Genomic DNA, 16,845 nt, shown 5'->3' on the forward strand with positions numbered 1-16,845 from the left:
ATAAAGCAAACAAAAATAAAATAAAAGCAAAGGCATAAAACAACATTAAAATAGGCAATACAGTGAGGAATTAAAAATCAACCAAAGAATCAGCTAAAAGCAAGAGTGAAGTAATAGGTCTTGAGCTGTGCTTTAAAGCTATCGACAGAGGCTGCCTGTCTTAAGTGTAATGGGAGTTTATTCCACAAAGTCGGTCCGTAAAAGCAGAATGCTGCTTCATGGTATTTTGGACCAAATGGACCCTTACAGGTTCATTTGTTCACTCTCAAGTGAAATTAGCACAGGGTTTTATGGTGTAGATCCCGCTCCCAGAGATAAAACATTTAATCAAATGCTGGTTCGTGGCCTAAATGCATACAGTATCAAACTGGGGTCCTTTAAATTAAAAAGGTTGAGAAACACTGCACTACAGCATCTCTGAAGAGTCCTTAAAATGTGCATTGATCATCAATGCACATTTTAAGGACTCTTCAGAGTCAATGATTGATGCAGCCCAGCCAACCTGGTTGATTCTGCCAAGAACAATGGGAGAACCTTCCAAAAAAAAGGCGTGCCAAGCTTGTAGGATCATTCTCCAGAAGACTTGAAGCTGCGTACTTATTTAAATGTGATCGTTTATTTTTTATTAACATACAAAACAAAACAGTTTCAGCATTGCATTGACAAATGTCCAGATAATCTATATTCATCACATAACCAGGCTTTACTTGCCCTGGATGAAGCAATGTGGAAAGTACAGAGAGGGTGATAAGGTTTCAATAGTGCCCCCGCAGGCTGAGGTTCGAAAGGGTTGATCCTTTTAAATTCCTTGGCACCACTGCATGCCACATATAATTAACTAGATCCACCAGAGGCTAATTCACTTCCTGCGTCAGTTTAACCAGTTTGGTGTGAATGGGGAGGAGATGCTGCACTTCTACCACAGCATGGCAACAGAACCGCCCTTGAGGAGGGGACAATTGGAAAGAGTTTGAATGAAACTAAATTTAAACTAAAATGGATACCCAAACAAGCACCTATTATAATTGGATTTGCATACCAACCTCCCAACTCAAATGTTAACTATTTACATGACTTGACATGACTTTTACATGTGCTAGATAAAGCAATTTATATTAATTGGCATGATAGCATAATAACACAACACTTTATTATTATTTTTAGATTTACAGTAACGTGATATGAAACAGATGTTGAATAATGCAACAAGATATTCAATGGTGTACATATCAAGACAAATATGGATCTGTTCTACAAATATATCAAAACTGTGCTGGTGTAATTGCTGTTAGCGGTCAGGCCACAATATTGCATTTATGAACCATAATCCCCCAAAGACCACCCGGAGTAATAGGGATTAAACAGCCAGCTTGCATATGACAGGGACCATTCCACAGCGCAGCCCCAGGTAATGACAGATCAATGGCTAGAACAAATTGATAAGGGAGTGGGACTATAGTTAGTATATTATTTTTAGGTTTTGGTGCAGCTTTCAACTTGGTAGATCATAGCATTTTGCTGAAGAAGCTCTTTCATTATCTGCTCTTGACTGGGTGCAGTCTTACAGTACATGCCTGATTGAACGCAATCTGTTTAAATAAGTGGATCCATTTCTTTAAATATTTTGCCTCAAGGGAGTCATCTCAGGCCTCTCTTCTATTTAATATGCATCAATCATGTTCATATGCACCAATCTGTTCTCAATTCTTTTTTGGCTGATTTTTATTTTGTATTTTTATATGTTTATTTGGACGGGACAGTGCATATTAATGAACACCGCCCATACAATGCTGTGTAAATGCACCGGATTTAGCAAGAATGTTAATTTCCATCCGTAGTCCCCATACAGAAAACAAGCAACATAACAAAAAAGAGCACATATGAACATTACTAAAATGGTAAAAAAAAAAAAACACAAAAAAAGGCCTAGTTTTGACCTAAAATACAAGATACTCAAGAAAATGATGACACTACTGTGCATGTAGCTGGTCCTATAGTTTAGACACAGAGGATGCTGCAACAAGACCTTTAATGGATAAAATAATGGGTTGAAAGGAATTCACTTGTTCTATGCACGAGAAAAACATATAGGCCTAAGCAAGACTAGTTGCTACCATTACAACATAACATATATATATTTTTTCTATAATCAACAAATTCTAATTGCTTTCTTTTAGTTGTCTAAAATGATCAGTCTGTTGCAGCCTTATTGGACTTATTGGTCCATTTTGCATGTGTATTTAAAGACATGTGTACATGTCATGTGTTTATGATAAGATGCATTTCATATCACACACCATAACACGTATAACTTTTGCCAGAAAACTTTTTTTTCTTTTTACAAAATCATTATAAAATTAATTATAATTGATTAACTTGATTAACCACATCCTCAGGCAGCGAGGGCCCTTAACTCCATGAATTGTTTTTTTTAATGCACCAGACCCCCCCCGCGCACGCACGCACGCACGCGCACACGCACACGCACACACACACACACACACACACACACACACACACACACACACACACACCTATTCAAATTCCATTCACTGAAATGGTAATACATTATTTAATGTTGAACCTTATTCAACCAGTTAGTGCACTGACCACATGCTCCCTAGTGAGATGTGAGGATCAGAGATTGAACTCCTGTGTGTCTCCCCTCGCTCTCTGCCCTCAGTTTCCTGTCTCTCTACACTCTCATATGTGAATAAGACTGAAAAAAAATAATAAAAAAAATCTTAAAAAGAATAAAATGAAAATATTCATTTGAATCAAGTCTAGTCCTCATGTTTAAGCGTTATGAAACACGATTTCTTTCATTCTGTCTTTGTTTCGTTTACCTTGTGTTCAGTCTTCAGGCGGTCAAGCTGCATATAGTCTCAGGATTTTAAAGGCATGCTGTGGTGTGGTGTCTGCTGTGGTCTTAAAGGGACAGGTGGGGTCATGTGACATTTTGGCCCAAGCCAGAGCTGTTGCACTGAATGGGTTGAACATTCAACAACCTAACAACCCTCCCTAACCCCTCATTCACACTGCTTCAGAATAACACAGAACAATCAGTCACAGTGCTTCAGAGTGACAGGGGGGGGGGGGGTCAGTGGCTCAGGAGGAAGAGCAGCCGCTTGGGAATCGGAAGGTTTTCGTTTCAATCCCCGGCTCCCCCTGGGTTAGTGTCCTCCTTAACCCAATCAATCCGGGAACACATCTGTGTCATTTTAGATTTCTTTGGCTATTCAAAAATAGCAGATATACAAGCTCATAGCGCGGCATCGAGTGCCGCGCTATGAGCTTGTAGATCTGCTATTTTTCAAAAAAAAAATCTTGCAAATGTGTGCAGATCTTTGTATTATTTATTTTTTAGCAAACATTTGTAACTCAAATCTTTGCTTCTGGGGGTCCTTGGAACAAAATATTTTGAGATGGGGGTCCGCGACCAAATACATTTCATTTTGGGGGCCCTTGACATGACAAAGTTTGAGAACCACTGATATTAAAGCAACATAAGTTTTTTTCAAAAAACTGATAGGATTTAAAAGACATTTGTAGAATCCCCAGAAGCAAAGATTTGAGTTAAAATGTTCGCTTTAAAAAATACATATTCATTAATGTTCACAATTATTATTATTATTTTTTGCAGATCTACAAGCTTAAAGCACGGCACTCTGCAAAAAAAACAAAACAGGTGACAAATAATCAATTACACACCCATTCAAACGTAGCTGACTGTTATAACTATGTAAACCGAGGGCTCTGGTTGTGTGTGCAGGGGCGTCTGTTTACGCTGGTACTATTTATATCAACTCTGTTTCTATATGCAGCAGCCTGACCCAGGTGACCAAATACATGCACACACTAAAACACTAATAGTGCAGCTGTACTGTCCTCCCTCGGTGGAAGTTGCCTGTGTCTGTGGTCTGAAGGTGAATCTTACAGTAGCCTATATCCTCCTCCTGTATCCTTCTATAGCACTGGTTCTCAACCAGTGGTCCGGGGACCACCAGTGGTCCTTGAGGGGGTTCCAGATGGTCCCCAGCTAGTTGGTAAGCAAATCGACCCTTATAAATCTTTAACTCTTGAGAGGGTAAAATTTTACGCTCTCAAGAGTTCAATTATTGTTAAACATCTGCATTACTTAATTAAAGAATTGTTATTTTGATCAAAGTTTACCTGTAATCTCTCCTATTGGTACCACATCAATACAGCATGGAATTGTGGACAAAATCTCATCCAACGACAACAACATATTCTATGTCTTGGATCTGAGAGTCTAAATCTCATCAAACGGTGGTCCGTGGCTCAAATGCCGAATAATTAATGGACCTTGATATGAAAAAGGGTTGAAAACCCACTGTTCTATAGGCCTCCTAGCACATACAACCAAGTCATCAGCAGCAACTCTACCCCCAACAAAAGAGAACATCCAGCAACATGTGTCGAGAGCCTAAGCTTGTACCAAAGCCACCTGGCCAAGCTTTATCTCTGAAACCCAGTTGTTAGTGGGTGGAGGCTCAGAGTAGATGGGTGACACCATGTGTCCAATGAACATGTGATTATACAGAAAGCACCCTAACCCTAACCCACCTTTAATAAGGAAGCCCAAGACGTCACCACAGCCTGTGCTGTGAAGACAGAAACAGCAATCATTCAGCATAGCATTCTGACCTGATCTGAATCTGGCTCTACTGTAGTTGGATCCAGTACGCTACATTACACACATAACACCACAAATAATGTTTATGTCACTGGATGTTTATTCTAAAATCTAAAATCTGGATGCAGATCGTAATTACTAGGACCACTTTTTATCATTTAAAAAAAACATCTATGAAGTAAAAAGCTTCATGTGTCAGTCCGATTCTGAAAAACAGGTCCAGTTGTCTCCAACAGGTTAGATTACGGTAATCGATTACTTTTTTTACTGGACTCCTGTTGGACCCAGAGTTACCCCAGTTCATTCAAAACGATGCATCCATTCCAGAGTACTAACTGGGACAGCAAAAGCTGAACATATTACTCGTACTTAGATCACTTCATTGGCTCCTAATTAAATACAGAATTGATTTATAAGTACTACTTATTGTTTACAAAGCCCTTAATGGTAAATAGCTCCTGAATACATATCTGAACTTCTCACTGCCTATAAAACAATTAGACCATCACTGCAGTGACATCATCAGACTGTAAGTGTAAACTCCCCGACATATTGCGGGTCTAGCATTGCATTGCATTGGTCTCTTGTCAATGTATAGACACATAATAGTCAAATTAATAAACAATTTGAAAAGACACAGTCACACACAACACCAAATTATATATTATGAAGTTCTACTGTATTCCTACTCTACAAATCCATATCTGTGCGAAGCCTGACATCTAAAGTTGGAAAACAGGTACTGCACTGGCATCTGCTATTGTAACTCTGTTGTAGGTTAACATTACCTGACAGTCTGACACCAAGTCCAATACAATCTGCTGCGTTTCAACTCCGATGTCAGGATTCACCCGTAACCACTTAAGCCCTATAGTATATATACTAGCAAAAACAGGCGATTTTTCTAAAAGCTCACAACGCATTACAACTCATTGTGAGCTTATTCAATTTTCACTATTTTTTAAAAACATTTTAGAAAATCTTCGCCTATAGTGACATTTTGTTCAGTTAAAGAACCTGTGCCTTTCCATCCTCTACTTTCAGGCTCTATCTCTCACAACCTTATAGTCAATCAAACACAGTTTGACATCAGTGTCACTTTAATTCTTGCATACTATTTCTTAGTGCTTGGCTTCTCTATTTGGAGGACATCCATCCATGATCCATGATTTGTGTGCTTATTTCAATTTCTGCTGCAATCACTCTTTCAAATATATGAGCTTGTATTGTACGGCTTGATACTTTTCTCTCTACCACTAAGATTGCAACATGAAAGACATGCAATTTGTTATCTTTTTTTAAATTTATTTTACAAGATCTCAATATGGTACTTGAAAAGAGAATTTGACCCATAAGCCCAAATATATAAATTGTTGGACTCTATTAATAGCAGTACCAGATACAGTGCTAATTTTGAGATTTATAAAATCCAGCAACTTTGCTCTGGTGAAAAACATGCACTTTGTTTTCTCTGCATTTAAAACAAGTTTGAGTTTAAAAAGTGCTTCTTGTAGAACATGGACAAAAGTCAAGCACATTGACCAGCGAGGATTGGAGTAGTTTTATTACTTAACAATATTTACAAAAATAAGGATTCAATAGTTACATGAAGCATACTGCATAGTCTACACACTATATCTAGATGCAAGATCTTTCATCATCTTGCAGATATGAATGGCATACATTTTGCTCAACATTATGTCATACAGTTAGAACAACTCAATATTGGGAAATATGAAAATGCTGAAAACATATAGTATCAAAAGCAGCATTTTGCAATAACATTTTAAAAATTCCATCTTTCAAAGTCAATGGCTTCTAATCTATGCACTTTGATCCTCATTATTCAGGCTAGTTCATAGTACTTCCCAGTCTGTGGATCAAAGTAGCAGTTCAGGCAGGGATCAAAGAGCAAATTCAAATATTCCTCTTCATTATCCCCTTCATTCCACACATCATCCCCGTCTGTAACATAATAGGAACATATTTCAAACTCAAACCAAAATAAATTGCACACATGGTGCATAGACTAACTACTTTAAACAGGTGTAACATTTTAAATATCTAAACATATAAACATTTTTTAACCACCTAAACCCTAAATACATACAGGGCTCTATACTAGGTCCACTATTTACCTCTAAACCAAATCTCGAAGCATCAAAACTACAAATAGCCAATCTACAAGCTCACAAGACCCGTTGTGAGCTTGTAGATCAGCTATTTGTCCACTATTTACCTCTAAACCAAATCTCGAAGCATCGAAACTACAAATAGCCAATCTACAAGCTCACAAGACACGATGTGAGCTTGTAGATCAGCTATTTTAGTCTGATATTTGCCCCAGAACAGGGATGCTAGGGTTCATATGGTCAAATGATAACACCACCCATCTAAAAGCATGCCAATGAAGCTACTGAATATTATTAGTGGAATGAAATGTCTCCTATGAATCACTGAAGGTGTGGTGAGTGGTGACCTTAAGACCCAGGTGGATTTTAAAGTTTTCTGTCATTTCCCTTTTTTCCTCTAATCAATCAAGGCGTAGAAGCTTAACACACCCAGGCGAGGGCCTTATATAAAGCTGTAAAAAGCTTCCCGTTGTGGTAATCTCCCTATACCTTGAAGCACATGAATTCACAGCACCTGTTAAACTGACTGGCAGTTAACTGCTAAAAAGGTTATGGAATGCACCATGCACCAAGAGGAATATTTTTTTATCTATCAGAACGCCAAAGATGATAATGGAAACTAATTATAAGATACCATTTCTAAGAGGGTTTTAAAAATGATGTTGTAAACCGAAAAGGTTCCATCAATTAACCTTGTAGGTGTGTCTCAGCAGTGTGGCTCTGTAATGAGCCTGTCTTTGTTCACCTATGGAGTAGTGTGGCGGACAGAGAGCCACAATCTCACGGGGGTTTTTATCCTTAATTGGATACAGTTTTACAGGCGTACACCCCAAGCTCTGTTCAATCTTTATAGGAAACGTACCATTTCTCGGCTTGGGGCAACCTTTGACACTGGTAAATGTTTTGGTTAGAACAATGTGATACGAGCAAAACGAGACGGTACCTCTGATAAGGTCTTTGTGATGGTGCCACGTGTTGTCTGACCTCCTCTGCTGGCTTGGAGGGATAATAGGAGGGCTAAGCACATCCATCCACTCCCTGGGAACGATACCACAGAAGAAAACAGTACTTTGCGACACATCACAATTAAACCGACCATCCTGACCACTACAGGCAGCATTATGAAATCATTTGTACATGTCATTTACACAGGAAACTCCCCTATCACCTCCAACTCTTCCATATAAAAAATAAGCATAAAAAAAGCAAAGCCCTCCCACTCCTCCTCTGCCCTTGAGCCAGTCTGTCTCCCACACTAGTCTCTCTCTGTGCTTCAGCCTCGCAGGCCTGGCTGGAGGATCATTTATTAGACTCTGACACAAGCTGTGATTTCCAAGTGTCCATATTCTGGCCCAGGGTAGGGGGCGGGGGGGGGCACAACCTTGCCCACGGCGGTGAGAGTGCGTAGGTTCAGGGTTCCGTAACACTGTGTAATGATACTGCATCTTTCCTCCACAGGAGCTCGTCTCCCTCTAAATGAGTTTATACTCCCTGCCTGCAGAGAGCTACCGCAGGCTCCCGCTGTGCATCTCTCTTCCTCCAGTGCACCAGGTTTCATTTGAAACAATCTGAATACGGAGGGACAGATTTGGAGAACTGAAAAAAACGTTTGTTGTGTTGGAGGCTGGAGCACCGCAATGGGAAACATTTGTGAAATGTGTGAAATTAATTCATTTTCATTCTGTCCCAAATTATCCTCAATTTACTTCCTCTTCCTCTGGACACAAACAATCCTTTAGTGAATGCTAACGAGGAGCCAAATTAATATCTTTCATTAATCTTGGCCTGCTGGAGGTCTGCAGCTATTCTAGCAAACCGAACAGACCGAGGTATTAGTCCCTTACAAATAGGGATTGTGGAAGCAGTAGGATTTAGGTGTAAAGCATGGTAGTAAACGAGGAGCCAAGCACAGATGTTTGCAGAGCTGTGTTTTTACTAGTAGTGACCCAAATTCTTTTACAAAAACATTCACCATGCAACAGGTCTAGGCTGGTGGACAATAAACACAGGTCTTACAGGTATCACAGATAACAGAAGGTCACTAGGTTGGTGACTTCCAACCTAGGCCCTCTCTCTGAAACCATGCACTGTTTTTCTACGTTATATACTGCATCAGGCCTCTACCAACACTTCTACAGTGAAGGGCACTGAGACACTCCCACAATTACTTAGAGTCCAGGCAAACTAGCTCATTTTGGACCTAAAAATCTAAGTAATTGTAACAGAATTGTTTTCTTCACAGACCATTTCTATTAAGTCACCAGAACAACATACTAAAAGTCCTAAGAAATCCTAGTTGCGGAAATATGTTTAATTGGCATCAATCCAAAATGGCCACCAATTATTGTCAAAAAGCCATATAAAATGATGGTGAGTAAAATTTTCATTAGTCTGAGACCTCATAGAAATTATGAATGGTGAAAAGAATTCTGTTACAATGACTTTGTTGTGAAACGCTATTTAGCCTTACCTGGACTATTAAGAATACACGCGCACGCGCGCACACACACACACACACACACACACACACACACACACACACACACACACACACACACACACACACACACACACACACACACACACACACACACACACACACACACACACACACACACACACACACACACACACACACGCGCGCACACACGCACACACGCACACGCACATCACTCCACTCATATTTACAGACACACAATACAAATACAAACCCTCCAATCACTCGCCTCTCTCTTGCCTGACTACTACTACTACTGCCTGACAAGGTAACTGACAGTCTTAACAAGATGACTGACATCAGCTGGCTGCATGCTCGTGTGTTCTCCATAAAACATGCCTCCTAGAAGTAGACCTCAGAGAGAGAGTGATTAGTAGGGTTTCCAATTAAAAGCACAACATAACAAAAATGAACTTCCTGTATTAGCCTTTTCCTGTATTTACATGTTCTCCCACTTGCTCACACCAAAGCAATATCTCTAGTGCACGCTGCCAGCAGGCTTAAGGAACTCTCAATTCTCAAATCATTTTCACATTTGTCAATGGCAACAATGTTATTTTTGTGAATTGATAACCTCAGATCCACCATCCCTCCAGGCTATGGAATACATGTCCCACTAGGCTATGGAGCACAACTAGCCAAACGGGCTCAAGTCTATACAGTGTACCCCTAGGGGTGTATGCAGATACAGCACATGTACTACGGGAGGTACGTGAGAGAAAGTGGAAACATTTATTTACCGTAACTGGTATGCTTAACTCATTTAGTGCCATTGACGCCTTTTGGCGGCTGTTTTCAGTGCGCCATTCATGCCAATGACGCCTTTTGGCGGCTCTAGGTTTTATTAATCTAAACACTAGAGGGCCCTCTTCCCCAACCTGTCACTTAATATGGGGCTGCTGTGATGAAAGGAACCAAATTTATAAGGGTCAGAGTGACCCCATGATCATAACAATGTATGTAGGGTTAGGGTAACCCTAAATAAGAACTAAAAATAAAAAAGTTTGTTTGGTGCTTCTGTGACAGATCATATATAAACATTCGGCAATCAAAGGGAACGTGAAATCACACCATCAACCACGTGATCTAAACAACTGCTTTGAGGTTTCTAAGATCAAAGAAAACCCAACATCAGGCCAGCCACCTAACCAAAACAGGCGAGCCACCTAACCAAAACAACTTAGTTTGGGCTTTTGTGATCAAAGGAACCCTGAAATCGCCATCATCCACGTGATCAAAACAAAAGTCTATAAAGGAGAGTGGCGTACGTTACCTGATCGTGGGCGTAGGTAAGAACAGAGAGAGAAGCAGTCATTTTGAGAGAGAGAGAGAGAGATTATTGATAGTATTGAGTTTGAGTTGAGAAGTAAGTGTAGCCATCCATAGTGTAGAAGTAGCCGTTGTAGTGTATAGTCATCCATAGTGTAGTTGTAGTGATCCAGTAAGTAGATATAGCCATCCATAGTGTAGTTGTAGTGATCCAGTTGTAAGTATATTCATCCATAGTGTAGTGTAGTAGTAGTGTAGTAGTAGGCTAGTGATCCAGCTAGTAGTCTACGCCCAACAACATGCCGAAGGAGCTAGCGAAGACAACGCACGGCTCCGGTCGCACACGCCGTCCTCCACGACGTTTTGTGGACAATCCTGTCCCTGGGTCACGTTCAGCTCCACGGTCCAGGGCGGCCCCAGGGCCCAGTATGGCTCCAGGTCCAGGATCGTCTCGCCAGCGTACCCTGTTCGAAACGATGCCGCTCCTTCGTCCCGTCGTGTCCGATCCTTTAGACACGGGATCAGACCTCTCTGAAGGCGAGGACGACGAGGAGGAGGGTGTTGTTGAGCAACACACTTCACCGCCGCCCGTGGGACTCGCTTCCCCGGGGGATCCTGAGAGTGTGGCCAGCATCGGTTCCGCCAGGCCCCGTCGCAGTGAGAGAGTGACCGGTCGACGTGAATATGTGGAGAGTCCATATAATTCACAAGCGTCTGTGTCCGATTTGGAGATGGACGAGGACGAGGAGTGGGTCCCGATGAGAGAGGATAACGGTGAGTGTATTGCTATGCAGTAGGAAGTCTAGGAACCACATGTTGTTGCTCACGGACCTGTTACTGTGTGCACCTACTACTGAGCTTGTAGATCTGCTATCAAATATACAAGCAGGCGCACAGCCGCACACACATATATGTCCGGGTAAATCTATCCTTCATTGACTCAATAATAATTCAGTAAGAAGACATTTTTATCGTGTTTGAGGTGAAATGAAATGAATGTATTTATATGTACTAGCTTGTAGATCTGCTATCAAATATACAAGCAGGCGCACACACATTATGTGTATAAGAAGATATTGTTATATATTTACTAAATGCCTTTTTGTGTACTGTGGTTTTAGACGCAGCTTTGGAGGAGAGGCGCCCTCTGTCTGAACGGCCTGAACCCTCTCTCATGCAGCTGTTATGTGAGGACAGTGGTGACAGTGGTAAGAATTTTCACTTTTCTTACCAAAAAAATGGAAACAAGCCATAGGCTTTCTTGGGTTCTAAATCCTCTTAGCTGACCTTGTATTGAAATGTGCTTTTTTTGCAAACTGCTAAAATAAAGTATTCAATAAATCAATCAAATCAGATACATTTTCACAACCCAAGCCAGCTTGAAACAAGTGGACAAATAAATGTGTATCCTATATGATTGTTCAATGCTTTATCATTTACTAAAAATCCACACAGCAACTGTAAAAAGTCTCTCATTCATTCTAAAAGTGTCTAAAGGCCTGGCCCAGAGACAGTGTAAATACTTGATTTGATTTTGTGTACATATATTTATCATAACCATTTGATATTGTATTGTGATTTCAGATACTGAGCCGAGGGATGCACAGTCCGGTTTCATTGCTACACCACCTGTTGGCAGAGCAAATCGAGGTGAGAACAAAAAGTGTATTTTTTTGCACATCACATTTGCCACGCAAATAAAAAAAATTATTGTATGGTAAATGCATGTATTATGTATTTTATGGTAATTATGTATTTTATGTATTTTTGTAATGTACAGGTCGACCACAGCAACAGAAGGGGCGTGGGCGTGGGCGTGGGCGTGGGCGTGTGCGTGGTGACCTGGATGAGGACTGCTGGTATGGCATGGATGAGAAGGATTGGCATCCAGAACATATTCCGTTCACTGCGACGCCAGGACTTCTCAATGCTGCTGCTGATTTGGAGTCAGATCAACCATTCGACTTCCTGGAGTTATTCCTGACTGATGAGCTGCTTCAAATCATAGTTGATCAGACGAACATGTATGCAGAACAGTCCATTCAGAAGATAAAGGACATGTACCCACATTCTAGAGTACACACTTGGACAGATGTCACAGTGGAGGAACTAAAAGCATTCCTAGGGCTCTTGTTTCTCACTGGAATAATTCTCAAGCCTGAGTATCAGATGTACTGGTCAACGGATGAAGTGATGTCGACCCCCTACTTCAGCAAGACCATGGCCAGAAACAGATTTCAGCTCCTACTGAGATTCCTGCATTTCACTGATAACACAGCACCAGTACCACCTAATCGCAGAGACAAAATGTTCAAGATCCGCCCTATTTTGGACTACCTGGTCACAAAATTCCAGGAACTTTACCAGCCAGATGTCAACATCTCAATTGACGAAGGAACTTTACTGTGGCGAGGAAGGCTTTCCTTCAGAGTGTACAACCCCCAAAAGCCGATACGATATGGAATAAAGTCATACATCCTCTGTGACTCCGAGACCGGCTATTGCTACAATCTGCGGCCATACTGTGGTAAGGCACAAAGTGTTTGCCTAGCACAAACGGTGACCTCTCTCCTAGATGGCCTTTCAGGTTTTGGATACCATCTTTATATGGACAATTACTACAACTCAGTGAAATTGTGCCATAAGCTCCTGACCATGAAGACCCACGTGTGCGGTACACTGAGAAAGAAACGAGGAGAACCACTGGCCATACGCAATGTGTCCACTTCTGACCTGCCCGTGGGGGAAAGGCTTGCGCTTCACCAGGCCGGGGTGATGGTCGTAGCATGGCGGGATACAAATGTGGTCCGAATGGTGACGACACTCCACCCAGATGAGATGGAAGAGACGCGGGTGTGGCAGAGAGGCTGTAGAGAGAGGGTGCCAAAAATGAAGCCGGCTTGTGTTGTGGAGTACAATGCCGAAATGAATGGCGTTGACAAAATGGATCAGAACATAGCCTATTACCCGTTCACGAGAAAGTCCAGCAAATGGACCAACAAATTTGTTGTGTACATGTTCCAAATATGTGTTTACAATGCCTTTGTACTGTACAGAGCCAAACAGCCACAGGGCAAATACAACACAATGTTGACCTTCATGGACAGTATCATAAAGGCATGGACCGCCCCAAGACGACCTGCACGGGATCCTAGGGTGCCACACCTTGACCCTCAGACCAGGCTGTCTGCCAACATGAAAGGCCATTTTCCTGTTCGGCTTAGGCCGACCCCCCGTAAGCAGCGACCAGGGAAACGCTGCAGGGTATGCTCAAAAAACAAGCTGCGGAGGGAGACCAAGTTCTACTGCAAAGCCTGTAAAGTGCCCCTGCATAAGGGGGAATGCTTTGCACTGTATCACGCAAAGCTGAGCCTTGCTGACTAAAACTATGAAAACAATGGGGAAAAAAACACTTTACTTTTTCTTTTTTTTTTTTAATTTGTTTGAAAAATAATAATATCAATACATCTGATGTCACTGAGGTCTAAAATAAAAGGCTAAACAGTGATTTCTGCTTCAGAGAGTTTCCTACACTAAATTGCATTTATCTCAGGTTTTTCTTTCTAAAGGGCTGTTTTTGGTGAAACCAAGCTGTATTCACCTGCCGATAACTACAGAACGGAACATGCTAGCAACTCACTTTTTTTTTTTTTTTAAGTAGAGAGTCTAATCTTTATTTTGAGATATTGTTTATTGTTTTTGTCATAGCACAAAATATTCAAAATATTCTTGAAAGATGAGTAAAAATGCTGAAAATACTGGCACAGGGATCAACAAGCTTGAAATAAGTCTGGCACTGAATGAGTTAATGATAAAACATTAACATTAACTTTGTATTAATCCGTAAAATGTTAAACCAAATTAAACTCATACTGTGAAACTTTTTCCAATAAAAAGTAAGTTATTGTTGATATATATGGTTTTCGATTTTTGATATATGCAGTTTTCTAAGCAAAATGTTATCATTGGGTAAAGGTAGTACTTTGATTCAGAAATCGGTAAAAAAGTAATTTAAAAAAGTATGGTAGCACTTTATAATAACTATACACTATTATACATATACAGACAAATACATGTAACTATACACCTTAGTATTTACATCACTGAATAGGCTCATATCAAATCGCCTGTGGTGAATTGAATTCCCTTCAGTAGACCTACAGACATTCAGTGCCTGTGGCCTCAATTTTGGTTGTTAATTAGCCAACAACAATCATCTACATTCCAAAATGCAACGCAAACTAAATGATTGGAAATTCTGTCTCTGTCTGAAAACCACTGGATGCGCTAACAGTACACTAACCTTAAACCATGAGGGGGGGGAAGAAATTATTATGATGGTTATTAGGTTTCAAAGCCATAGCAATTTCTGACATTGCAGCTTGGGCAGAAGATAAAAGTGAGCTCTGTCTCGCTCGCTCGCTCGCACCACACACACACACACACGCACACGCACACACACACACACACACACACACACACACACACACACACACACACACACACACACACACACACACACACACACACACACACACACACACACACACACACACACACACACCCAAGGCTGAATTATAGTTCAGAAGTGATTGGAAGGTCTGAGACACAGCAAACTGTATAAAATCAATTCAAGAAATAAGGCCCTATAGTCTCAGTTGAAAGTTCTGCGCAAGATGGAAACATGAAAGAGGAGATATTTTTACAGACACTACAGTTGTCCTAAAATCCTGTGAAATAGGGGGCATTGCCACTTTCTAGGTGGGGATACAGTAGATCATAAACATGTAACAGCATATAACTTAAAAGCTTCTTAGACCACTATGAATACATGAGAACCAGTAATAATACTCAAACATGTACAGTATGAACAAACTAATTAATTTGTTGGAACTTTTCAAGTTATTCATGTGAAAATGGATAGGCTATTCTTACCCAGACAAAAATATAAATCTAAATGGTTCTTTTCAAGGACAAGTTTCTCCACAGTATCTCCAGGGACAGCACATTGTGCAGACAAGTGACTCAGGTTGAGACGCTTGAAATCTTAAACACATTTTAGGTCATTTTAGAATGACGAAGAACAAATTAAATTGATCTCATTTGACTCCCAGCCAGGGGGTATACAGAGGTGAATTACTGTATGTCAGAGCTGAGCTCCGCAAATATCTGTCAAAATGGTGCCATGTCCAGGCAACTCTTAGCATCTCATTTCTTGTTATACTGGTAGAATGTGTTCCCGAATACTCTTTCAAAAAGAAATGAGTTGCGCATAAATTGTAGAAATGCCACTCACTCTCTCTATTTGGCAGCGCACTTAGGAGATTTGAAACATGTATGCCAGCCAGAGGCTGACATAAATATAGGAAGAGACATTAGTGTGCTGGAAGAGACATTAGTGTGCTGGAATAGCACGGCACCCTGAAGCACTACTAGAGGACCATTTTTGGTGATCAAGAAGGCTGTAGCACTCCAAACAAACTGTGCTTTGCAGCGCTGCTAGGACGTTTCAAGAGCACCACAAGAGAGGCCACTTTAAGTCTTTAAGACCTGAGAACGCATCTGTGTGTCATTTTTAGATTTCGTTGGGCTATTCAAAAATAGCAGATATACAAGCTCATAGCGCGGCACCGAGTGCCGCGCTATGAGCTTGTAGATCTGCTATTTTTGAAAAATCGTGAAAAATGTTGTGCAAATCTTTGAATATATATATATTTAAAGCGAGCATTTCTAGCTAAAATGTTATTGCTTCTGGGGATTCTACAAATGTCTTCTAAATCAGTTTAAAACAGTTTTCTGAAACACTTATGTTGCTATAATATTAATGTCAGTGTCAAGTAGCCCCACAACGATATGTATTTGGCTGCGGACCCCCATCTCAATTTTTTTTTTTCCAGGGACCCCCAGAAGCAAAGATTTGAGTAAAAAACAATTGCTTTATAGATATATATTCAAAGATTTGCAAAAAAAAAAACACGATTTAAAAGAAAATTGCAGATCTACAAGCTCATAGCGCGGCACTCGGTGCCGCGCTATGAGCTTGTGTATCTGCTATTTTTGAATAGCCAAAAGTATAAAATATGGATAAAGTGGTTACACAGATGCGTCCCCCGGTCTTAAAGGGTTAAGTCTGTCTCTCAGAACGCTTGGTCTGAAGAAAACACACAAAGCATGCACAGCTCGAGTGGAGCTGCTCTTAGATATGTAAATCAAGTGTTGCTTTTTTTTTGTGTAATTTCATTTGTACAGCTGTGAGCTGTAGCGCTATGTGATACAGGGTAGGTGATGGA

At 40.7% G+C, this 16,845-nt stretch overlaps 1 protein-coding gene across 1 annotated transcript in view; it reads right to left on the reverse strand.

Moving 5' to 3' along the window:
- Positions 1 to 6,503: 6,503 nt before the first annotated feature.
- cfap20dc (CFAP20 domain containing) overlaps positions 6,504 to 16,845 on the reverse strand; it is a gene marked incomplete at both ends in the record, with an annotated part of 39,990 nt that continues 29,648 nt past the window's right edge. The window contains 2 exons of the mRNA XM_080425042.1: positions 6,504 to 6,622; positions 7,733 to 7,827. Of these exons, the coding sequence (XP_080281168.1) occupies positions 6,504 to 6,622; positions 7,733 to 7,827 (214 nt within the window). The remainder of the gene's footprint in view (positions 6,623 to 7,732; positions 7,828 to 16,845) is intronic.

Source organism: Gymnoscopelus braueri (assembly GCF_963280865.1).
Source record: "Gymnoscopelus braueri genome assembly, chromosome: 3".
NCBI classification, from domain to species: domain Eukaryota; kingdom Metazoa; phylum Chordata; class Actinopteri; order Myctophiformes; family Myctophidae; genus Gymnoscopelus; species Gymnoscopelus braueri.